The 25,968-nt window shown below is 45.5% G+C and overlaps 1 protein-coding gene across 5 annotated transcripts in view; it reads left to right on the forward strand.

The window, feature by feature from the left end:
• The first annotated feature begins 1,332 nt into the window (after positions 1–1,332).
• sars2 (seryl-tRNA synthetase 2, mitochondrial) overlaps positions 1,333–25,968 on the forward strand; it is a 189,583-nt gene continuing 164,947 nt past the window's right edge. For 3 of the 5 annotated variants that reach the window (XM_068018945.1, XM_068018940.1, XM_068018944.1), the window contains exons 1-8: positions 1,333–1,636; positions 5,442–5,537; positions 8,952–8,981; positions 13,172–13,312; positions 17,482–17,536; positions 19,350–19,413; positions 20,249–20,287; positions 23,782–23,887. In XM_068018945.1, the coding sequence (XP_067875046.1) occupies positions 1,343–1,636; positions 5,442–5,537; positions 8,952–8,981; positions 13,172–13,312; positions 17,482–17,536; positions 19,350–19,413; positions 20,249–20,287; positions 23,782–23,887 (825 nt within the window). In that variant the 5' untranslated portion in view covers positions 1,333–1,342. The remainder of the gene's footprint in view (positions 1,637–5,441; positions 5,538–8,951; positions 8,982–13,171; positions 13,313–17,481; positions 17,537–19,349; positions 19,414–20,248; positions 20,288–23,781; positions 23,888–25,968) is intronic. The other 2 variants (XM_068018942.1, XM_068018941.1) reach the window with 2 other exon arrangements.

Genomic DNA, 25,968 nt, shown 5'->3' on the forward strand with positions numbered 1-25,968 from the left:
AAATGCTGGTCTTGTCAGTGATGCCACATCCTGTGAATGAACACTGAAAGAAATTTCATTGTAACTTTCTAAATCCCCTGATCTTCTTTATATGTCCACCCTGAGAGGGCTTTCGTGACCTTGGTTTAATACCTCATCCAAAAGATGGCACCTCTGACCGAGCAGCACTTTCCAGCCTAGATTTTGTGCTCACATCTCTGGAGTGGGACACAAACCCACAAACATCCAACACAGAAGAGAGAGTGCTACTCACTGAGCCAAGGTGGACATCAGGGAAAGGAAGAAAGTTAAAGTCCCCTTTTGGAAGCACACACATTTAGATGTCAGATGAGGGCAGGATTGCGATCAGGTGTGATAACGCTGTGGTAAAATAGCCTTCTGGCAGTCACTGCCTGGGTCACTTGTACAAGACACCAAAGAGTTAATATTTTGACAAGAAGAGGACCAGGAAGGATGAGGAAACAATCATTGGGAAGAGGAGGAGGGGTAAGAGTAACCTTAAGATAGAATTATAGCTCCACTTTGAGACTAAGTTGGTTAGCAATATTCCTACATTACAATAGTGACTACATTTTGAAAGTACTTCATTGGCTGTAGAGCATCTGGAGAGTCCTGAAGTTGTGAAAGGTGCTATATAAATGCAAGTTCTTTCTTTATACGTTTACATAGAACATAAGAAATTGGAGCAGGAACTGGCCATTTGGCCCTTCAAGTCTGCTCCGCCAATCAGTAAGATCATAGCTGATCTTGTATCTCAACTCCACCTTCCATACTTCCCCCAAATCCCTTGATTTCCTTAGTACGCCAAAATTCTATCTCTCTCAGCCTTTAATATATTCAACGACTGAGCATCCACAGCCCTTTGGGATACAGAATTCTGAAGATTGACAATATTCTGAGTGAAGAAATTTATCCTCATCTTAGTGGCTGAACCCTTATCCTGAGACTGTGGTCCCATGTTGTTGATTTCCTAGCCAGGGGGCAACAACCTCCCAGCATCTACCCCGGTCAAGCCTTTGAAGAATTTTACATGTTTCACCGAGATCACCTCTCATTCTTCTAAACTCCAGGGAATATAGGCCTAGTCTAAATAATATTTATTAATTATATTTGCACCACAGCGTTTAGCAAACATCAGGAAAAAAATTAGAAACTCTTTTATTCAAGGATTTAAAGATTAGATAATCCCTGCTTCTCTCTCTGTGTGTTTATCACATGAGGTAGAAACTCCCTATCACGTGATATGAGCGTCCCGGCTACCGCGCCCATCATCACGTGATATCCACCCGCTGATTGGCTGATGCGAAGCGACGTCACCGAGCTGGTGTCAAAGGTCGGGAAGATGGCGGCGCCCTGGTGGAAGCGGCTGTTGAAGGGTTGGGTTCTTTCTCAGATGCCTGTTCTCCAAGCCCTGGGGAGCCGGCCCAGGGGGACGGTTACCCGATTGAAGAGTCCCGGCTGCCGCACCTTTCTCCGGGGTTACTGCAGCAGGAGTAGTTTGTACGAGCATGTGAGGGATGGGTACTCTGACAGACCCCAGTTGGACATGGGGTTTGTCTGCAGCCACACCCAGGCTGTGCTGGAGAATGTGCAGAATCGCAAGGGGGAGTTGACCAGGGAGGATGTAGCAGACATAGTAGGTTTACTTAATTTTGTTCTCATGCTCCCTTATATCCTTGGACCCTCCTATTTCTCATCTGCCTGCTGCCCCTCTGCACCATCATCCACAGTGTCAGGTTTCACCTGGACGCCCAGCTCAACCTCACCACCACCTCTCTCAGCCCCTTCATTGTCTCTAAATTGTCGGACTGCTCATCCAACATCCAGTGCTGGATAAACAAATTTTTTCCGCTTCAATTAGATATTGGGAAGGCTGAAGCATTCATTGGTCCCTACCATAAACTCTGTTCCTTACCCACTGACTTCATCCCTCTCCCTGGCAACTGTCTGAGGCTGGACTAGACTGTTTGCAATCTTGGTTTCATATCGGACTCCCGAAATGAGCTTCTGATCTTGTATTCATGCCATTGTTAAGACCACCTATTTCCATAGAACATAGCACAGTACAGGCCCTTCGGCCCACGATGTTGTGCCGAATCTTTAACCTACTCTAAGATCTAAGTAACTACCTACCCTTCATTCTACTATCATCCATGTACCTATCCAAGAGTCGCTTAAATGCCCCTAATGTATCTGCTTCCACTACCACCGCTGGCAGCGCATTCCATGCACCCACCACTCTGTGTAAAGAACCTACCTCTGACATCTCCCCGAAACCTTCCTCCAATCACCCTAAAATTATGTCCCCTGATGATAGTCCTTTCCACCCTGGGAAAAAGTCTCTGACTATCCACTCTTTCTATGCCTCTCATCATCTTGTACCCCTCTATCAAGTCACCTCTCATCCTTCTTTGCTCCAATGAGAAAAGCCCTAGCTCCCTCAATCTTTCTTCGTAGGACATGCCCTCCAGTCCAGGCAGCATCCTGGTAAATATCCTCTGCACCCTCTCTAAAGCTTCCACATCCTTCCTATAATGAGGCGACCAGAACTGAACACAATATTCCAAGTGTGGTCGAACCAGGGCCTTATAGAGCTGCAGCATAGCCTCGCAGCTCTTAAACTCAATCCCCCTGTTAATGAAAGCCAACACACCATACGCCTTCTTAACAACCCTATCAACTTGGGTGGCAACTTTGAGCGATCTATGGACATGGACCCCAAGATCCCTCTGTTCCTCCACACTACCAAGAATCCTGTCTTTAAGCCTGTATTCCGCATTCAAATTCGACCTTCCAAAATGAATCACTTCACACTTTTCCAGGTTGAACTCCATCTGCCACTTCTCAGCCTAGCTCTGCATCCTGTCAATGTCCCGTTGCAACCTACAACAGCCTTCCACACTATCCACAACTCCAGCAACCTTCATGTCATCAGCAAACTTGCTAACCCAGCCTTCCACTTCCTCATCCAAGTCATTTATAAAAATCACAAAGAGCAGAGGTCCCAGAACAGATCCTAGTGCCCAGGCTAATGCTCTATTTATTATTAATGCTCCGGGGGCACGGGTTTGAATCTCATCTTGGCAGATGGTGAAATTTGAATTCAATTAATAAATCTGGAATTAAAAAACTAGTCCAATGGTGACCATGAAGTTATTGTCAATTGTTGTAAAAATCCATCTGGTTTACTAATATCCTTTAGCGAAGGAAATCTGCTGCCCTTACCTGGTCTGGCCTACATATGACTCTAGACCCACAGCAATGTGGTTGACTCTTAAACTGTCCTCTGAAATGGCCTAGCAAGCTATTCAGTTCAGGAGAATTAGGGATGGGCAATAAATGCTGGCTTAGCTAGCAATGTCCACATCCCACAAATGAATTTTTAAAAATTGCCTATCTTTAACCTTGCTTCAACTCATCTGCTGAAACCCTCATCCATGTCTTTCTTACCTCTAGATCTGAGTATTCTAATATTCTCCTGGCTGACTTCCTGCATTCTACCCTCTGTAAACCTGAGGTCATCTAAAAGCTTGCTGTCTGTGTCCTTACTTGCACTATGTCCCATTCACCCATTACCCTTTTGGTTGCTGACCTCCGTTGGCACCTGGTTAAACAATGCCTCGATTTCTTTTTAGTTTAAAGTTTTTTTTTAAATTCTCATGCTTGCTTTCAAATCCCTTCATGGCCTCACCCCTCCCTATCTCTGTAATCTCCTTCAGCTTTACAACCCCATCTGCACTCTGCAAATTTTGACCTATTGAGCATTCCCAATTTTAATTGCTCCAGCATTGGTGAGCATGCCTTCAGCTGCCTAGATCCTCAGCTCTGGAATTCCCTCCCTGTATCTCTTTGCCTCTCAAGTTCTCCCTCCTCGTTTTAAGAAGCTCCTTAGGTGTTTTGGTGTCAAATTTTGTCCATAATATTTCTGTAAAGTTTTTGGGACTTTTCATTATATTAAAGGCCCTTGTTGTTTTTGTTATGGTCCAGGTCACACTCCCTTCCCCCTAAAAACTGGTGCATGCTTCCTGAGACTCAAATGATGACACTTTTTCTCTTGACTTGCTTGGGTGTGATTCCAAGAGCACCTTGCCTAGATGGTCATTGTTCAGCTATAATATTTGCATTTATTGTTCACTTGGGCTCACAGTCTGTGTAAATTTGCAACTAATACTAAACTAGGAGTGGCAAGTGGAATGGGATGAAGCAGCAGAAATGGCAAATGAAATTTCATGCAGATCATTATACAGCCATGCATGTTGGAAGTATAAGTAAATAGCCAACACATGTATTCAATGAAAGATGTTGAAATAGCTACGGAAGAAGTTGAAAGATACAGGAGTATGAGCTGTTACACTCAACGTGTCCAACAAATGCTGAGCAGCAGCCAATATAGTTAATAGAATGTTGAACTACAATAGCCAAAAGAATAGAATATAATTTGCAATGCACTGTCAAAAAGGGAATTGGATGTATACATAAAAAGGAAATATTTGCAGAGCTTTTGGGAAAGAGGGGGGTGAAGGTGGGGTTGAACTAATTGGATAGCTCCTTCAAAGAACCAGCACAGACACATTAGACTGAATGGCCTCCTGTGTTGTATGAATCATTGATGAGCTTGAAGGAATTGTGATCAGAATGATCAAACTGTATAGTGTGCTCTGGTCATCAAGACATAAGGGAGGCATTGAAATGTTGGGAGCTGTGCAGACAAGTCACAAGATGCTCTAATGGGGAAAAAGCTGACATAAAGCTATGCAGTTGTAAGATTTTCAAAAAAATGGGTTTGAACACTTGCATTGCACACGGGGAGTCAAAACCAAATGTAGTTTCCAGGTGAAATGGGGTTGGCAACTGACGATAACTGGACCAAGGTGAACAGACATAATTCAGTTCCCATAATAAAGCTATATTCAGCCCTTCTTTCTATTATATAGTCCTGTGATCATATTTGTAATGAAACTGTCCAAGTAAACATGTCACGCTGTAAAGAAGTAAGTCTTGCATTTCCATAGCTCCTTTTAGGACCTCAGGATGTCCCAAAGTGTTCCATAGCCAATGTATTACTTTTGAAGTACTGGAGTGGAGTATTTAGCCTAGATTTTATGCTTCAACCCACAACCTTCTGACTTTGAGGTTAGAGTCTTACCACTGAACCGTGGCTGCATACCTCTGGCCAATGGTGCCTGTACAGTGTGACACTTTTACATATAGATAGTTTCCATTGTAGATATTGACATAGGAATGTATAATGGAAAATATTGACAGGAAGCAAAGAATAAAGATTTTTAATATGGAAGGTGGGATAGTCAGCCTTGCATGAAATACAACATGGAATGTAATTTTTTTCAGCAAAGCTTTTTCCTTCTTTGAAATATTGCTTGGGGCACTTTGAAAAATCAATGATTCTGCCTTGTTTACTGTTTCCAACTTATCCGTATCAGGTGTTCACATGGAAACAAATGATGAAAGCAAAGGAGGAAATAGAGAAGTTGGAGAATGAGAAAAGAAGAATCAGTGATTCAGTTAAAGCCCTCCTGGTGAGTAAGAAAAGAAACTCCCAAAATTTGAAGTAACCATATGACTGTATTTGGCATGGGAGACATGTTCTATTATGTGAGTTCAAGTCCCACTCCGGGACTTGAGCAAAAATATCAAGGCTGACACTCCAGTGCAGGACTGAAGGAGTGCCGCACTGTCGGATATGCAGTCTTTCGGGTAAGACCTTAAACCGAGGCCCCATCTGTTCTGTCAGGTGGATGTGAAAGATTCCATCGCACTTTTTTGAAGAAGAGCAGGCGAGTTATTCCCGATGTCCTGGCCAATATTAATCCCTCAATAGGCATTGCAAAAAAAAGATTATCTGGTCACTGCTGTCTGTGGGATCTTGCTGTGTGCAAATTGGCTGCCACGTTTCCTACATTACAGCAGTGACTACGCTTGAAAAGTATTTCATTGGCTATAAAGGGCTTTGGGATGTCCTGTGGTCAAGAAAGGCATTAGAAATGCAAGTAAATAAAAACAAAAAGTGCTGGAAATACTCAGCAGATCTGGCAGCATCTGTGGAGAGAGAAGCAGGTCAGTGACCTTTCAACAGAGCTAGAAATGAAAATCCTTTTTTTTAAACGTACTGCAGGTTATACTAAAGTGTAATGGTCAGTCTTTAATATTTTCATAGCATGTCCACTTGAACCCAGCTTTGTTTTTTTCGTATGGAGAGAAGTTTTTGAGCTGTGTAACCCAGGGTGAAGAAGTGGTGACTCAAGGTCAGTCGTCAGTGGTATTGGGGGCCATTGGAGGTGATGAACTGAATGTTGCCCTACTTTGTATCGGTGTCTAGGGGCTAACTTAGCTCAGTGATGTACACTGATACAATCACGTGAAGTTTGAATAAATTATGAAGGTCAGCAAAACCCTGGCTTCTTTAGCTATTCTTAACCTCCTCAAGCATCACTCCATCTGCTTACCATAGGAACCTGAACAAAGGTCAAGCACAAGAGCAATCCATTTGGCCCAGTGAGTTCATAGAGCCATTTACAGCACAGAAGGAGGCCATTCAGCCCATCAAGTCCATGCCAGCTCTGCAGCAGAGCAATCCAGGCAGTACCACTCCCCCGCTTGATCCTTGTAGCCCTATAAGTTTATTTCCTTCAAGTGCCCATCTCTCTCCTGCTCCTTCTCTTTAAGGCTGATTCCCCTTGCTAAGCATACAACAACAACTTGCATTTATATAGCTCCTTTAATGTAAAATGGCCCAAGGTGCTTCACGGGAGTGTTATCAGACCAAATTTGACACTGAGCCACAAAGGAGATATTAGGACAGATGACTAAAAGCTTGGCCAAAGAAGTAGGTTTTAAGGAATAAAAACAAGAAATGCTGGAACCACTCAGCAGGTCTGGCAGCATCTGTGGAGAGAGAATCAGAGTTAACATTTCGGTCCGAAGAAGGGTCACTGACCCGAAATGTTAACTCTGCTTCTCTTTCCACAGATGCTGCCAGACCTGCTGAATGGTTCCAGCATTTCTTGTTTTTATTTCAGATTTCCAGCATCCGCAGTATTTTGCTTTTATATAAGTAGGTTTTAAGGGGTGTCTTAAAGGAGGAAAGGGGGTAGAGGGGCGATTTAGGGAGGGAATTCCTTAGAGCTTGGGGCTGAGGCAGCTAAATGAACAGCCGCCAATGGAGGAGCGATGAAAATCAGGGATCAGCAAGAGATCAGATATGGAAGAGCACAGAGATCTTGGAGGGTTGTAGGGCTGGAGGAGGTTACAGAGACATGGAGTGAAGGGATTTGAAAACAAGGAGGGAAATTTAAAATTGAAGTATTGTCAGACCAGGAGCCAGTCTGGGTCAGCGAGCACAGAGGTAATGGATGAATGGGACTTGGTGTGAGTTGGGAAATAGGCAACAGAGCTTAGATGAGCTCAAGTTTAAGCAGTAATATGCATATCTGTATTTTATTTATATATATATATATAAAATAGAGAAGCTGGTATAGAATTTTAACTGTTTGTACACACAGTATGGCTGGAGTTTAATGGGAAGCCATGAATAATTGGTGTCTGCCCCCATGTGAAAAAGACTTGTATTTATTGAGAGCCTTTCACGACCACCGGATGTCTCAAAGCGTTTACAGCCAATGAAGTATTTTTGAAGTGTCGTCACTGTTGTAATGTAGGAAACGCGGCAAGCAATTTGCACACAAGCTCACCAAACAACGATGTGATAATGACCAGATAATCTGTTTTTCTGCGATGGCAATTGAGGGATAAATATTGGCCAGGACACTGGGGATAATTCCCCTGCTTCTTTTCAAAGAATAGTGCCATGGGACCTTTTATATCCATCTGAGGGGGCAGGCGGGGCAAACGTCTCATCCAAAAGACGGCACCTCCAGCAGTGCAGCATTCCCTCAGTACTGGAGCGTCAGCCTTGTTTTTTGCACTCGAGTCCTGGAGAGGGCGAGAGTCCAACCAACTGAGCCACAGCTGACATTTACAGCTAATGAAGCATGTTTGAAGTGTAGTCACTGTTTTTATTTTTATTTATTTTATTTAGAGATACAGCACTGAAACAGGCCCTTCGGCCCACCGAGTCTGTGCCGACCATCAACCACCCAGTTATACTAATCCTACACTAATCCCATATTCCTACCACATCCCCATCTTCCCTATATTCCCCTACCACCTACCTATACTAGGGGCAATTTATAATGGCCAATTTACCTATCAACCTGCAAGTCATTGGCTGCGGGAGGAAACCGGGGCACCCGGCGGAAACCCACGCAGTCACAGGGAGAACTTGCAAACTCCGCACAGGCAGTACCCGGAATTGAACCCGGGTCGCTGGAGCTGTGAAGCTGCGGTGCTAACCACTGCACCACTGTGCCGCCCTGTAACGTAGGAAATGTGGCAATCAATTTGTGCACAGCAAGCTCCCACAACCAGCAATGTGATAATAACCATCTGTTTCTGTGATTTTGGTTGAGATAAATATTGACCAGGAAACTGGGGAGAATTCCCCTGCTCTTCTTTGAAATAGTGTGATATGATCTTTTCTATCCACCTGAGTGGGCACACAGGAGTGTCAGTGTAGATTTTGTGGCTAAATCTCTGGAACGGGGCTTGAACCCATGACTTTCTGAATCAGAGGCCAGAGTGCTACCAATTGAGAATGTGTGCTCCTATCGGATAAACTGAAACTTTACTGCGTCTCTTTCTTAGTAATTCAGTTTGAAGACCAGTGATGGATTTCTGTGTGTCTCAGACGCTGGGTGGACTGGAGGGGAAAAGGCAGGAAACTGGCTGAACATTTATGTTTCTCAGAGTGCTGTGTGGGAGGTGAAGAAACTCAAACAGAGGGGAAATGTTATCAAAGTAAATATTCTTCACTTTTTACTTCTCTTTTAACCCAAGTGAAACATCTCAAATCGGTTGGTTTATTTTTCTTGCAGGACAAGCACAATAAAGAAGCTCTTCAATCAGTAAGTACATCCTCTGGGTGGGGGCATAATGATTGTCTACCTACAAATATAGGAAAAGACCGTCTGCTCCATCCAGCTTGTCCCATACTGTTGTAATACCTTGTTCATCACTCTTCACCCCCACTCAAAACCACTTGATTTCCTGGGAGAGGCGAAAAACCCAGGTCAAATTGGGGGAGAAGAATAATCCGGGTAATTCCTCTCCAACACCAAAGCTAGTCCAGGATGTGAAAACACTGAAAGCCAGGTGGTGACGGACAGAACACTGGAGCTTAGTCTTTAGTCACTTTACAAGTGTTTATTTACAGAAATACATTCCATACTGTGCACTTCCAACAAGGAAAAAACCCCTCTTTCAGCCTAAATATATATATATATATGTATTTATAAATAAGCACCAATTAATACCCACCAGCTGAATACAATTGACACCCAATTGATATACAATTAACACAGATCACACTGGTCCTCATAAATACTATGCAGTGCCTTTGTTTTGTACAAAGAGGCTTGGATATACATGAGAGGGAATTGGATATACTTGAAGAGGAAAAAAGTGCAGGGCTGCAGAAAATATAGTATTAGTAATGGACTGATTAGATAGCTCTTTCAAAGAGCCAGCATAGACACAATGGGCGGAATGACCTCCTTCTGTGCTGTAAGGGTCTATGATCTATGTGATCTCCGTCCTAGCCAGAAACAGATAGCTTTTCCTTGAAGAAATTCAGAGAATCAGTGTACATTAATGGAAATGAACAGGAGGTGCTCTGTTCTGTGGTAGTGTTGTGTTTCCATTAGAATTCAGAGTCTTGCAGCATAGAAGGAGCCCATTTCGCCCATCATACCTGTGCTAGCTCCCCTGCTCATTCCCCATTACCCTGCAAATTTCTACCCTTCTAGTATTTATCCAATTCTCTTTGGAAAGTTACCAGTGAATGTGCTCCAACGGCCCTTTCCGGCGCACATTCCAGATCATCATAACTCACTGTGTAAAAAGCAAAATCTTATCTCACCACCTGGCCCTTTTGCAAGTTACCTTAAATCTGTGTCCTCAGGTTACTGATCCTCCTGCCAGTGGAAACAGTTTCTTCTTATTTAGTCTATCAACACTCCCCATGATTTTGAACACCTCTATTAAATCTCCCCTCAACCTCCTCTGCTGTAAGGAGAACAGTCCCAGTTTTCCCAGTCTCTCCACGTAACTTAATCCCCTCATCCTTGATACCATTCTAGTAAATCTCCTCAACATCCTCTCCAGGGTCTTGACATTTTTCCTAAAGCGTGATGCCCAGAGTTGGACACAATACTCCAGCTGAAGCTTGGATTAAACAGTGTCACTGGGATTTCAGTAAAATGCATCACCGGATGTACGAAATCTTGAGGGGAAAATATCAACTGAACAAATAAGAGATTTTTTCCCCACTCCGTATTGGGCAGTGGCAGGAGCAAGTAGCCAGAGTTTTCTGTCTGTCTGTTTCTATCAGTCCGGTATATTTACTCACTTTAACGTTTGGAAAATAGTGAATTGGTGAGAACAGAGGTGGGAAAGCCGGCCAGTATTTTGTGCTGGGTGACACTGGAGTGAACTATTGATGTGGACAGGTCTGTCACCTGTGGTGGAAAGATTTAGGGAAAAAAATGTATTTATATAGCACCGTTCATAACCTCAGGACGTCCCAAATGCTTCACATCTAATAAAATATTTTTGAAGTACAAAGTGATTCCTGACAATGCAGCCGCCACTGATGTCATCAGGCTGCACCAAGGTGCGCACATGTGCAGATGGGCTCCTGCTCTCTGCGCGTGTGCTGCGTACTTGCCAGGACTGGTTAGCGCATGCGCCAATGATGTCATCGCGTGACGTGTGCAACTTCGGGCAACGCGCCTGGTCGGCCTCTGCACATGTGCTTTACGTGTACAGCAATGCAATGCTAACGGGTATTCACCCACGCGTCAAGCTCCGCTCCCCCCCCCCCAACCCCCGAACCCTCGCTGCTCTCTGGTGGCTTCGCTCCCCTCCCCCCCTCGATGTTCTCCCTGGCCGCTCCGAACCCTCCCTCGCCGCTCTCTCCCCAGCCGCTCCGCCACCCTCCTCGCCGCTCTCTCCCCAGCCGCTCCGCTGACTCCCTCGCCGCTCTCTCCCCAGCTGCTCCGCTCCCTCCCTCGCCGCTCTCTCCCCAGCCGTTCCGCTCCCCCCCTCGCCGCTCTCTCCCCAGCCGCTCCGCTCCCTCCCTCACCGCTCTCTCCCCAGCTGCTCCGCTCCCCCCCTCGCCGCTCCCTCCCTCGCCGCTCTCTCCCCAGCCGCTCCGCTCCCTCCCTCGCCGCTCTATCCCCAGCTGCTCCGCTCCCTCCCTCGCCGCTCTCTCCCCAGCCGCTCCGCTACCCCCCTCACCGCTCTCTCCCCAGCCGCTCCGCTCCCTCCCTCGCCGCGCTCTCCCCAGCCACTCCGCTCCCTCCCTCGCCGCTCTCTCCCCAGCTGCTCCGCTCCCTCCCTCGCCGCTCTCTCCCCGGCCGCTCCGCTCCCTCCCTCGCTGCTCTCCCCAGCCGCTCCGCGCCCTCCCTCGCCGCGCTCTCCTCAGCTGCTCTGCTCCCTCCCTTGTCACTCTCTCCCCGGCCGCTCCGCTCCTCTCCCTCACCGCTCTCCTGAGCCGCTCTGCTCCCCACCTCGCCACTCTCTCCCCAGCCGCTCCGGTCCCCTCCTCGCCGCTCTGCTTCCCCCCTCTCCGCTCTCTCCCTGGCCGCACTGCTCTACCCCTCACCGCTCTCTCCCCGGCCGCACCGCCCCCCCCTCGCCGCTCTCTCTCCAGCCGCTCCGCTCCCCCCCTCGCCGCTCTCTCCAGCCGCTCCGCTTCCCCCCTCGCCGCTCTCTCCCCGGCCGCACCGCCCCCCCCTTCGCCACTCTCTCCTCGGCCGCTCCGCTCCCCCCCTCGCCGCTCTCTCCCCAGCCGCTCTGCTCCCCCCCTCGCCGCTCTCTCCCCGGCCGCTCCGCTCCCTCCCTTGCCGCTCTCTCCCCGGTCGCTCCAATCCCTCCCTCGCCGCTGTCCTCAGCGGCTCCGCTCCCCCTCCTCGCCGCTCTCTCCCCAGCCGCTCCGCTCCCCACCTCGCCGCTCTCTCCCCAGCCGCTCCACTCCCCACCTCGCCGCTCTCTCCCCAGCCGCTCCGCTCACGCTCCTCGCCGCTCTGTGCACAGCTGCTCTGCTCCCCACCTCGCCGCTCTCTCTATCCGCTCCGCTCCCCACCTCGCCGCTCTCTCCTCAGCCGCTCCGCTCCCCCCCTTGCCGCTGTCACCAGCCGCTCCACTCCCCCCCCTTCACTGCGCTCTCCGGCCGCTCCACTCCCACCCCGTCCTGGCCTGCTCCGCTCCGCCCGTCCCCAGCCCGCACCCCCTCCCCCCCTGTTCACTGTCCCGCTCCACTCGCTCGCTCACTCTTGCCCTCCCGCCATTGTGTGCTGCCATGTGTTTAGCTTAGGTTACCTTTGTGTGATTATTTGAGCAGCGCCATCTTTAGTCCTGGCAGCTGCCTGAAGTCGCTGACTGTGACGTTTTTGCAGCACCACCTAGTGGTAGCGTTGTCAGCAAACGCAGCCTTTGAAGTATATTCCCTCTTATAATGTCGGAAACACAGCAGGCAATTTGCGCAAGTAAGCAAGCAACAAAGTGATAACGATCAGATAATCTCTTCCAGTGATGTTGGTTGAGGGGTAAATATTGGCCAGGACACCGAGGAGAATCTTTGACATCCACCTGAGATGGCAGACGAGGTCTCACTTTAACGTCTCATCCAAAAGACAGCTTCTCTGACAGTGCAGCACTCCCTCAGTACCACACTGAAAGTGTCAGCTTAGACTTTTGTGCTCAAGGTTCTGGGGTGGGACTTGAGCCCAGAACCTTTTGACTCAGAGGCAAGAGTGTTGCCCACTGAGCCTTGGCAGACATTAAGGGAATGCTTTAAAAGTATTGTACAAGAAAAGTATTGCACGCCATTACAGTGTATTGGGTTAAATGTAATTTTTCTTATTGTGTCTCTGTACTGTGCACTCAATACAACTCAGTGATGGTCGTTCATTTTGCAAAGCGAATTTGAAAAATAAAAGTCAGTGATTTGTCGAGAGAATTAATAAGATGATTGAGATGGCCTGAAAACAAAAGATGGTTTTTAGAGCTGTAATTTTTTAAATATTGAAAACAGCATCCTGATTTCTCGAGGCTGCGAAACCGAGGGAAGGAAATTCGGCTGGAATTAAATGCACTATATCATCAAGAGAGCCAGCTGGATGAATACTTCTACCTGAAAGCCTTGAAGCTACCCAACTGGACTCATCCAAGTGTGGTAAAAATTATTTTGTATCGTGTGTGTCTCTCTCTTTCTTTTTTCTGTCACTTCTCTGTCTCCTCTGTTCCCCCGTTCTCTTTTTTCCTCTCCCGTTCTCTTTTTTCCTCTCCCGTTCTCTTTTTTCCTCTCCCGTTCTCTTTTTTCCTCTCCCGTTCTCTTTTTTCCTCTCCCGTTCTCTTTTTTCCTCTCCCGTTCTCTTTTTTCCTCTCCCGTTCTCTTTTTTCCTCTCCCGTTCTCTTTTTTCCTCTCCCGTTCTCTTTTTTCCTCTCCCGTTCTCTTTTTTCCTCTCCCGTTCTCTTTTTTCCTCTCCCGTTCTCTTTTTTCCTCTCCCGTTCTCTTTTTTCCTCTCCCGTTCTCTTTTTTCCTCTCCCGTTCTCTTTTTTCCTCTCCCGTTCTCTTTTTTCCTCTCCCGTTCTCTTTTTTCCTCTCCCGTTCTCTTTTTTTGTTCCTCTCCCGTTCTCTTTTTTTCCTCTCCCGTTCTCTTTTTTTGTTCCTCTCCCGTTCTCTTTTTTTCCTCTCCCGTTCTCTTTTTTTCCTCTCCCGTTCTCTTTTTTTCCTCTCCCGTTCTCTTTTTTTCCTCTCCCGTTCTCTTTTTTTCCTCTCCCGTTCTCTTTTTTCCTCTCCCGTTCTCTTTTTTCCTCTCCCGTTCTCTTTTTTCCTCTCCCGTTCTCTTTTTTCCTCTCCCGTTCTCTTTTTTCCTCTCCCGTTCTCTTTTTTCCTCTCCCGTTCTCTTTTTTCCTCTCCCGTTCTCTTTTTTCCTCTCCCGTTCTCTTTTTTCCTCTCCCGTTCTCTTTTTTCCTCTCCCGTTCTCTTTTTTTGTTCCTCTCCCGTTCTCTTTTTTTGTTCCTCTCCCGTTCTCTTTTTTTGTTCCTCTCCCGTTCTCTTTTTTTCCTCTCCCGTTCTCTTTTTTTCCTCTCCCGTTCTCTTTTTTTCCTCTCCCGTTCTCTTTTTTTCCTCTCCCGTTCTCTTTTTTTCCTCTCCCGTTCTCTTTTTTTCCTCTCCCGTTCTCTTTTTTTCCTCTCCCGTTCTCTTTTTTTCCTCTCCCGTTCTCTTTTTTTTTTCCTCTCCCGTTCTCTTTTTTCTCCCCCTCCCGTTCTCTTTTTTTTTTCCTCTCGCGTTCTCTTTTTTTTTTCCTCTCCCGTTTTTTTTTCCCCTCCTGTTCTCTTTTTTTCCTCTCCCATTTATTTTTTTCCTCTCCCGTTCTCGCTTTCTTTTCCTCTCCCGTTCTCGCTTTCTTTTCCTCTCCCGTTCTCTCTTTCTTTTCCTCTCCCGTTCTCTTTTTTTTTTCTCTCCCGTTCTCTTTTTTTTTTCTCTCCCGTTCTCTTTTTTTTTCTCTCCCGTTCTCTTTTTTTTTCTCTCCCGTTCTCTTTTTTTTTCTCTCCCGTTCTCTTTTTTTTTCCTCTCCCGTTCTCTTTTTTTTTCCTCTCCCGGTCTCTCTTTTTTTTCCTCTCCCGTTCTCTTTTTTTCCTCTCCCGTTCTCTTTTTTTCCTCTCCCGTTCTCTTTTTTTGTTCCTCTCCCGTTCTCTTTTTTTGTTCCTCTCCCGTTCTCTTTTTTTGTTCCTCTCCCGTTCTCTTTTTTTGTTCCTCTCCCGTTCTCTTTTTTTGTTCCTCTCCCGTTCTCTTTTTTTGTTCCTCTCCCGTTCTCTTTTTTTGTTCCTCTCCCGTTCTCTTTTTTTGTTCCTCTCCCGTTCTCTTTTTTTGTTCCTCTCCCGTTCTCTTTTTTTGTTCCTCTCCCGTTCTCTTTTTTTGTTCCTCTCCCGTTCTCTTTTTTTGTTCCTCTCCCGTTCTCTTTTTTTGTTCCTCTCCCGTTCTCTTTTTTTGTTCCTCTCCCGTTCTCTTTTTTTGTTCCTCTCCCGTTCTCTTTTTTTGTTCCTCTCCCGTTCTCTTTTTTTGTTCCTCTCCCGTTCTCTTTTTTTGTTCCTCTCCCGTTCTCTTTTTTTGTTCCTCTCCCGTTCTCTTTTTTTGTTCCTCTCCCGTTCTCTTTTTTTGTTCCTCTCCCGTTCTCTTTTTTTGTTCCTCTCCCGTTCTCTTTTTTTGTTCCTCTCCCGTTCTCTTTTTTTGTTCCTCTCCCGTTCTCTTTTTTTGTTCCTCTCCCGTTCTCTTTTTTTGTTCCTCTCCCGTTCTCTTTTTTTGTTCCTCTCCCGTTCTCTTTTTTTGTTCCTCTCCCGTTCTCTTTTTTTCCTCTCCCGTTCTCTTTTTTTCCTCTCCCGTTCTCTTTTTTTCCTCTCCCGTTCTCTTTTTTTCCTCTCCCGTTCTCTTTTTATTTTCCCTCTCCCGTTCTCTTTTTATTTTCCCTCTCCCGTTCTCTTTTTTTTTTCCCTCTCCCGTTCTCTTTTTTTTTTCCCTCTCCCGTTCTCTTTTTTTTTCCCTCTCCCGTTCTCTTTTTTTTTCCCTCTCCCGTTCTCTTTTTTTTTCCCTCTCCCGTTCTCTTTTTTTTTTCCTCTCACGTTCTCTTTTTTTTTTCCTCTCCCGTTTTTTTTTCCCCTCCCGTTTATTTTTTTCCTCTCCCGTTCTCGCTTTCTTTTCCTCTCCCGTTCTCGCTTTCTTTTCCTCTCCCGTTCTCTCTTTCTTTTCCTCTCCCGTTCTCTCTTTCTTTTCCTCTCCCGTTCTCTTTTTTTTTTCCCTCTCCCGTTCTCTTTTTTTTTCCCTCTCCCGTTCTCTTTTTTTTTCCCTCTCCCGTTCTCTTTTTTTTTTCCTCTCCCGTTCTCTTTTTTTTTCCCTCTCCCGTTCTCTTTTTTTTTCCCTCTCCCGTTCTCTTTTTTTTTCCCTCTCCCGTTCTCTTTTTTTTTTCCTCTCCCGTTCTCTTTTTTCTCCCCCTCCCGTTCTCTTTTTTTTTTCCTCTCGCGTTCTCTTTTTTTTTTCCTCTCCCGTTTTTTTTTCCCCTCCTGTTCTCTTTTTTTCCTCTCCCATTTATTTTTTTCCTCTCCCGTTCTCGCTTTCTTTTCCTCTCCCGTTCTCGCTTTCTTTTCCTCTCCCGTTCTCTCTTTCTTTTCCTCTCCCGTTCTCTTTTTTTTTTCTCTCCCGTTCTCTTTTTTTTTTCTCTCCCGTTCTCTTTTTTTTTTCTCTCCCGTTCTCTTTTTTTTTCCTCTCCCGTTCTCTTTTTTTTTCCTCTCCCGGTCTCTCTTTTTTTTCCTCTCCCGGTCTCTCTTTTTTTTCCTCTCCCGGTCTCTTTTTTTTTCCTCTCTCTTTTCTCCTCTCTCTTTCCCCCCTTATTTCTATCATTTTCTCTTTTTTTTCCCTCTATCTCAAATCTGTGATTTTATTTTAATTTTAAGCATCCCCCAGTTTTAATCGTTCCACCATTGGCGGCTGTGCCTTCAGCTGCCTGGGTCTTAAGCTCTGGAATTCCCTACCTAAATCTCTCCACTTCTCTCTCCTCCTTTAAGCCACTCCTTAACACCTCCCTCTTTGATCAAGCTTTTGGTCACATGTCCTAATATCTGCTTATGTGGCTCAGTGTCAAAAATGTTTTCATTGGCATCGGTCTTGTTAAGCGCCTTGAAACATTTTGCTACATTTAAGGTGCTATATAAATGCAAGTTGTTATTGATTTTCTCCGTCTTCTCTCTCCCTCCCTTTTCTCCATCTCTGACTCTATGTTTGTGTCTCGCTCTCTTGGTTTAATCCACGAGCATCTATGGTGGTGAACGATCTCTGCCCTGTCGTTAGGTATGGCCCTCTTGTATTCTTGCCGCCTTAGGAGTTCTCACCCTGCATGCCTCTTTTCCTCTGTAAACTTGCAATTAGTATCATTAAACCCCTTTGATTCTGTTCTGTCTGATTACCAAGGTTGGGACTGCAAACAAAGGCCACCCACTGCCCTGCGTTCCCTATCAGTTGGGATGGTGGCGTATTCTGGGATATAAGTCCTGCAAAGGACACTCTTTTGCACAACAGGCACATGGGTGCGAGTGACCTTGCCCCATTCCTCCCGTCTGAGATTTCCACAGGTACCAAATCCTGTCATGAACATATTATTGGGAGACTGCAATTACTTGAAATTGACTTCAGCATTTGACATTGATCCCTCTGATCCAGTCCAACACTCCTTCGCCAAACCACAGGAAGCCCACTTTGTCTCTTGGGCGACACACTAAATCCATCCCAATTATCATCAGCCCCTGGTCTAGTTCACATTGGTTTAACTGTTCTCTTTTTCTTTGTAGCCCATAGGTGATGAAAGTCAGGCTCATGTGGTTGAAACAGTTGGTGATAAACCAGGTGAGAATCCTTAGTTAGCAATAGTCACAGTATACAGAATCTACACAACAAATATGTAATGAGTGCTGGAGCCTCAACATTTTACAATTTATATAAATGATTTAGATGAAGGGACCGAAGGTAAAGTTGCTAAATTTGCTGATGACACAAAAATAGTTAGGAAAGTAAGTTGTGAAGAGGACATAAGGAGGCTATAAAGGGATATAGATAGGTTAAGTGAGTGGGCAAGAGTCTGGCAAATGGAGTATAATGTGGGAAAATGCAAAATTGTCTATTTTGGCAAGAAGAATAAAAAAGAAGTATATTATCTAAATGGTGAGAGATTGCACAGCTCTGAGATGCAGAGGGATCTGGGTGTCCTAGGTACAACAAGTAATTAGGAAAGCTAATAGAATGTTATCATCTATTGCGAGGGATATTGAATACAAAAGTAGGGAGGTTATGCTTCAGCTATACCGAGCCTGGGTGAGACCACATCTGGAGTACTGTGTACAGTATTGGTCTCCTTATTTAAGGAAGAATGTAAATGGCTGGAAGCAGTTCAGAGAAGGTTTACTAGACTAATACCTGGGATGGGCGGGTTGTCTTATAAAGAAAGGTTGGACAGGCTAGGCTTGTATCCGCTGGAGTTTAGAAGAGTTCGAGGTGATTTGATTGAAACACGTAAAATTCTGAGGGGTCTGGACAGGGTGTGGAAAGGATGTTTCCTCTTGTGGGAGAATTTAGAACTAGGGGTCACTGTTTAAAAATAAGGGGTCGCCCATTTAAGACAGAGATGAGGAGAATTTTTTTCTCTCTGAGCGTCGTGAGTCTTTGGAATTCTCTTCCTCGAAAGGCAGTGGAAGCAGAGTCTTTGAATATTTTTAAGGCAGAAGTAGATAGATTCTTGATAAGCAAGGGGGTCAAAGGTTATTGGGGGTAGGTGGGAATGTGGAGTTGAGGTTACAATCAGATCAGCCATGATCTTATTGAACAGTGAAGCAGGCTCAAGGGGCCGAGTGGCCTCCTCCTGCTCCTAATTTGTATGTTTGTAATAACAACAGCGTGCATTTACTTATCACCTTTAGTGTAGTAAAATGTCCCAAGGTGCTTTGCACAAGCCACATCAGGAGATATTGGGACAGGTGACCAAAAGCTTGGTCAAAGAGGTAGGTTTTAAAGAGCATGTTAAAAGAAGCTGGAGAGGTTTGGGGAGGGAATTCCAGTGCTTAGGGCTTAGGCAGCCGAGAATGGTGGAGCTTTTGAAATCGGGGATGCTCAAGAGGCCAGAACTGGAGAGATATCAGAGGGTTGTGGGGCTGGAAGAGATTAGAGAGATATTGAGCGGTGAGGCCCTGGAGGATTTGTAAACAGATGAAAAATTTTAAATAGAGATGTTGCTTAACTAGCAGCCAATGTTGGTCAGTGGGAGTGATAGGTGAACGGGACTCGGTGCGAGTTAGGAACCGGACAATAGAATTTTGAATGACTTCAAGTTTACGGAGGGTAGCACTTGGGAGGCCGACTAGGAGTGTGTTGGAATAGTCAAGTCTAGAGGTAACACGGGCATGGATGAGAATTTCAAGCTATTTTGTTCTCTTTATTCTTGGTGCTTCTGACCTCGAGCCTGAAATTTCTAAAAATGTTATTGATTCTCAACAGTTTACAAGCAGTACAAGTACCCAGATGTCCACAAAGTGTATTTAAGTGGTAGCCTTAAAGGGACTGAAATCCAAAATGCTGGGGAGGTCAGCCAGTGCTGTAAAAGCCTTTGGTTTTAATTTGTGTCTGAAAGCTCACAAGTCTGCTGACCCTTTTCTTCTTTATCTTCTAGTGTTTGGCTTTAAACCCAAGGGCCACTTGCAAATTGGTGAAGACTTGGACATAATTAGACAGCGGTAAGATGAGATGTGTTCAAATCAGTCAGTGGACACATCGAAACTTTCTTTCTTTAGGTGAAATTTTCAGTGGATTGACTGAATATTAAAGACGGGACAATAATTGATATGCAGTTACTTGGGATTTTACACAATGGGAATGAATGGAAAGGCGGTTAATCCATTGGGATTTTACACATTGGAAGTAAATGAGATTGCCCCATTGAAATTCCAAATGGTAAAATTGGAAGAGATCTGATCCCTGATCCACTGGAGTTCTATCCCGTTTGATTCCTGAATCCTGAAATTGGGTTTTAAGTTGCCGTTGATTCCAAACTCTCATTGTCCTCTTTTGTATGATATTTTGACATCAAACTTACATATTACCAACTGAGATCTGAATGGAGACCTGGCTGGGATTTAAAAGATTAAACCAAGAACGATGGCAGTAAAAGTAGCAGTTGTGAAACGTTAGTTGTTTCTCTTTCGAGATGTCGGTGACCCTGCCGTTCTTCTCCAGCATGTTTCTGGACCTTGGTTTGTACAGGTCTGTTTTGCATCAGGCAAGACAAAGGCCAATGAAACCCTTGGGGAACTGGCATTCACTTTGATGAACAAGATATTGACCCTTTGATTAACCAATCTCCTGTAGCATTGCTCACAAGCACTCCAGAGCACGGTTCTTATATTTAACTGCCAACCTGCCCTGTGCCTTTCGGGCCACTGCAAAGGCACACCATGGCAATCAGAGCTACTAATAACCTTGCTAAGGCCCATCAGAGGGTCAGCTGTAATTGCCTGAAGATTTCATGCTGCACTACAGTTGCATTTTACGGTCATTGTTTTGTATCTATAGGAAAGTTTGGAGTGTGGTGGATGCAAGACATTTTCCCCAGTAAGTTGCCTCCGGTCTTGCCCAGGGTCAGTTGATGAATGTAAGACTTATTTTAATGTACTAGATGGTGCAAGTTAAAAGGAAAAAAGGCTTGCATTTATATAGTGCCTTTTATGACCACAGGATGCCCCAAAGTGCTTTACAGCCAGTGGAGTACTTTTAAAGTGTAGCTACTGTTGTAATGTAGGAAATGCGGCAGACAATTTGTGCACAGCACAATCAGCAATGTGATAATGACCAGATGGTTTTGTGATGTTGATTGACCAATAAATATTGGCCAGGAAAATGGTGAGAACTCCCCCTGCTCTTTTTCAAAATAGTGCCGTGGGATCTTTTACATCCACCTGAGAAGGCATGATGGGGCCTTGGTTTAACGTCTGGTCCGAAAGATGGCATCTCCGACAGTGCAGCACTCCCTCAGTACTGCAATAAAGTGAGTTTTGTGCTCAAGTATGGGACGTGAACCCACAACCTTTTGGATTCAGAGGCAAGAGCACAACTGGCTGAGCCACAGCTGCCACGAAGTTAGGAGACTTCAGAACCTCACTTCACATTGGCACCTTCTGGCTAAAGCCCACGACTGCATTGTTGCAGGCAGCTATTTACATACAAGATTTCTTCACTAATGTTGAATGTTGACCAAAAAAACTATTCCTTTAATGTACGCTGAATTTCTTTTGAACAGTGTTCTGTGCAAATGTAGTTCTCCTTTAATTGTGTTATTGTTGATGCCAGCTGGCTAGTTCATTTGACAACATAACAGGCACTCCATTTGAAATGGGATTCATTGCTTTCAGATGTGCTGACAGAGTAACAAAGGGCTATGTAAATGAAAATCTTTCTTGCTTTTCAGTTGAAATGGACTTATGAAGTTATGTCACAGTTTTTACCTAATATGCATCCAAGGTTATCTCTCTTTAAAGGAGTCCAGCCCTTGCAGAGGTTTTAGTCTTTGAAGGCTGATTTTTTTCAAAAAAACACCCACTCAGGCATTGCTAGACAAATGAAGCAATTAGTCTCCAGCTGTTTAATGCATCCTAAATGCTTGTCATTTAAATATCTTGCAGCCTCCCTGGAGATTCAGTCACTAATCACACACAAGCAACCTATGAATTTAATTAGACCTCAGCGCAAGTGTTTGAAGTGGGTGTAACTCATCAATTCCAGTGTTAGGAGGGCACAATAGAAAGCTGCCGGACTCACCAACTCCGCAATGAAAGACTTCCATTATTTTCCTAATTATCTCCCTTCTTCGCATGCCCCCCCACCCCAGGTGGGATCTTACTTTGCGCGAGGGCATAATTTTTCAGGTGGTAGTCACGCTGCTCATTCTCCATGTATGCCTGCAGATAGTCAAGTTCCAAATGGCATCATCTATGAAACGCATCATAGATAGGCCTGATCCTGCCCTCACCTGAAATCCCTTGGCTGGAGGTTAGAGAAGGGCAAACCGAGCAAAGAATGAGGTGTATTTGTCTCTTTGAAGCAAAGTCACTGTTGTAATGTAGGAAACAGGGCAGCCAATTTGTGCACAGCAAGCTCCCACAGACAGCAGTGTGATAATGTCTAGATAATATGTTTTAGTGATGTAGAACTGAAGGTTAAATATTGGCCTAAGACACCAGGAAGTACATCCCAAGGGAGGAGAATGGATTCAGCCAGGACTCCTATTGATTGTCATCCAGCCATTCCGGCTGGCAAGTCCCAGTGTGTCAAATGTGGATGTGGATCGGATTGCGGCATGCTGGAACCCTGTCTAATTTAACCCGCACTACTAACCCTAATAAGAACATAAGAAATAGGAGCGGGAGTTGGGCAGTTTGCTCCTCGAGCCTGCTACGCCATTCAGTAAGATCATGGCTGATCTACTTCAACTGCACCTTCCTGCACTATCTCCAAATCTTTGAATATCCTTAGTACCCAAAAATCTATCAATCTCCGTCTTGAATATACCCAACGACTGAGCATCCACAGCCCTCTGGAGTAGAGAGTTCCCAAGATTCACAACCCTCTGAGTGAAGAAATTTCTCCTCGTCTCAGTCCTAAAATGCCAACCCCTTATTCTGAGACTGTGACCCCCTAGTCCTGTTTGTGTTCTGGGCATAACATTTTAATCTCAAAGTCAAATTACATGTGGGCACCACTGCCTGTTCTAACATGAACAGTGCCTGCTAGTAAGTGCTTTTCTGGTAATGAGTGTCTCTCGTAGGCATTGTATTGTTTGAACTCCTCTTGCTGTCTTCCCATCGATTGTCAAACAGAGAGGAGAATGAAATGGAACCCCTGCGGCTCACTCGCATGCATTGTTGACGCTTCTACCAGTCTCACTGACAGCTCTGTCCCTCGTTCCCACTCCTCACCATCTGTCTGCAGTTGACAATGACACACAATTTAAAGTGTTGTAATAGCAGCTCGTTCAGAGGCCGGGTTGCGGTTTTCCACAGGGGTCGAGGTGTTTCAGTGACATTTTTTTTTTACACGAATCTCTTGCTCTTCAGACCAAAAGGAAAAGCCTCGGAGCAGTTTCCTAATGCAACAGCTAATAAGTTTGCTGCACTTTAGTGCAAAGGCGTCTTGGGTCTAACTAGAGGCAGTCACAAGGTGGCACTGTCTCCTCCTCCTATCGTGCCTCAGTGTTATTGCCTTTTCCTAAAGGTGCTGGAGACTGATTCCATGGGCACCATGTGTCTGCTGACACTTCACCCTTACCTGTCCCCGAGTTGCCACTCTTCATGCACTGACTGTCAGGCTATTCGCCTGTGGAGGCCATCACAGCCAATTCTAGTCAGTCATCACCAGATGTGCACAGAACCCCGCGGGGTGGTCAATAGATGTCAGGAGGGCGGCTTTGTTTATTTTTTGGCTTGGGCTATGGCCAGCTGTGTGCACCTCGAGTGCCTTTGCAGCTGAATTCAGCAATACCCTGCGAACAAACCTGGGACCACCTTGGATGTGTATCGCTGGTGGGAGCATTTGTGCCATCTGCAGCTTTCGTGTAGCTCCACAGGAACAGGAGGAGGCCATTCAGCCCCTTCAAGCCTGCTTAGCCATTTAGTTAGAACATGGCTGATCTCTATCTTAACTCCATTCATCTGCCGTTCTTCTGTAACCCTTAATACTCCTACCCAACAAAACTCTATCATCTCAGTCTTAAAATTTTCAATTGAACCCCCCCTCTTACCCCCCCCCCCCCGCCCCCCAGCCTCAACAGCTTGTTGGAGGAGAGAGTTCCAGTTTTCCATTACCCTTCGTGTGAAGAAGTGCTTCCTGACATCACCCCTGAACAGCCTAGCTCTAAGTTAAAGGTTCTGCCCACCACCCCCCCCCCCCCCCCACTTTACCCTGGACACCCCCGAACAGAGGAATAGTTTCTTTGTACTTACCCTATCAAATATCACCTTAAATTCCTCCGTTAGATCACACCTTCAAAGGTTGGTTAAAAATAAATGTTTTTAAACGTTAAGCTAAATCTATCTGCTTTTGCTTTTTGCTAGACGACTCTCGCACATCTCTGGTCATCGATCATACTATCTGCGAGGAGCAGGCAGTGAACTGCAACTGGCCTTGGTCCAGTTTACGATGAACAAACTCCTCAAAAAGGTGAGCTATCTCAGTCTGAAACCTACTTAGTCTGTCTTTGTTTTGCTGTCATCTCCCTGATTTCCCCCCTCCCCCCCCGATCCCCCAAAGGGATATTCTATCGATATTGACCACCCTAGAGTACCTCAGCCAGGTGGCCGCCTCATTGTGCGAGCCTAGACGGTAACAGTCGACAGGATATTCAACCATGGTGCCCAGCACAGCTGAGCCTCACCTTGTGTTCCCCAGACATTGGTACACACCTAATTCCAGCAGAATAATGATTAAGTGAAGAAACCCTGGCTGATTTTCGATGTAGAGTTAATTGTGCAAAGGGAACACTTGCAATTAAAGCAAAAAAAGTGGTGGACGCTGAGCCCATAAATACTTGTAAAAGGGAGTTGGGCAGTTATAGAGTCGTAGAGTTATACAGCACAGAAACAGACCCTTCGGTCCATCGTGTCTGTGCTGGCCATCCAGCACCCAACTATTCTAATCCCGTATTCCTGCACTTGGCCTGTAGCCTTGTATGCTATGGCGTTTCAAGTGCTCATCTAAATACTTCTTAAATGTTGTGAGGTTCCTGCCTCTACCACCTCTTCAGGCAGTGTGTTCCAGATTCCAACCACCCTCTGGGTGAAAATATTTTTTTCCTCAAATCCCCTCTAAACCTCCTGCCCCTTACCCTAAATCTATGCCCCCTGGTTCTTGACCCCTCCGCTAAGGGAAAAAGTTTCTTCCTATCTAACCTATCAATGCCCCTCATAATTTTGTACACCTCAATCAGGTCCCCCCTCAGTCTCTCTGCATAGCTGAAACGCTCCAGCCCAGGCAACATCCTGGTGAATCTCCTCTGCACCCTCTCCAGTGCAATCACATCCTTCCTATAGTGTGGTGCCCAGAACTGTACAGAGTACTCCAGCTGTGGTCTAACTAGCGTTTTATACAGCTCCTTCATAACCTCCTTGCTCTTATGATCATAATTATTATAATAACCTCTTTATTATGCCTCGGCTAATAAAGGCAAGTATCCCGTATGCCTTCCTAACCACCTTATCTAGCTGTGCTGCTGCCTTCAGTGATCTATGGGCAAGTACACCAAGGTCCTTCTGACCTTCTGTACTTCCTCGGGTCCTACCATCCATTGTATATTCTCTTGCCTTGTTAGTGCTCCCAAAATGCATTACCACACACTTTTCAGGATTAGCCATTTGCCACTGCTCTGCCCATTTTACCAGCCCATCTATATCATCCTGTAATCTAAGGATTTCCTCCTCACTATTTACATCACCACCAATTTTCTTGTCATCTGTGAACTTACTTATCATACCTCCTATATGCACATCTAGATCATTAATGTACACTACAAACAGTAAGGGTCCCTGCGGTACCCCACTGGTCACAGCCCTCCATTCGCAAAAACAACCCTTTACCATCACCCTCTGCCTCCTACCACTAAGCCAATTTTGGATCCAATTTGCCAAATTGCCCTGGATCCCATGGGCTCTTACCTTCTTAACCAATCTCCCATGCGGGACCTTATGAAAAGCCTTACTGAAGTCCATGTAGACTACATCAACTACTTTACCCTCAATCTACACATCTAGTCACCTCCTCGAAAAATTCAATCAAGTTAGTTAGACAACTAATTAGTTACTTGAGGATGAGGACAAAAAGCGAGGCCGTGGAACTGAACACAACTTTTCTTTCAAAGAGACAGCACAGGCACAATGGGCTGAATGGTCTCCTGTGCTGTAAGCCTCTCTGATGCTGTGACATCGATAGCACCTCTCACAACCTCAGGACATCCCAAAATGCTTTACAGTGTCGATCATGTGCTCAAGTCCTGGAGTGAGGCTTCAACCCACCACCTTGTGAGTCAGAGAACGCTGTCAACAATGGTAGCGACTTGGAGCAGATTTGAAAAGAATTACATTTTCCATTTCTAAGCCGGTATTTGAAATGAATCTTTGTGTAACGTAACACAGCCATTGTCATCAATAGCCTGAGGATTAGACAGAAATTGCCACTGCACAAAAAGCGTGACTGATTACTGCGGAAATTGTGAGTGCATGGAAAACTTTTCTGTCATTAGCATATTT

This window comes from Heterodontus francisci, chromosome 40 (assembly GCF_036365525.1).
Source record: "Heterodontus francisci isolate sHetFra1 chromosome 40, sHetFra1.hap1, whole genome shotgun sequence".
Classification (NCBI taxonomy): Eukaryota; Metazoa; Chordata; class Chondrichthyes; order Heterodontiformes; family Heterodontidae; genus Heterodontus; species Heterodontus francisci.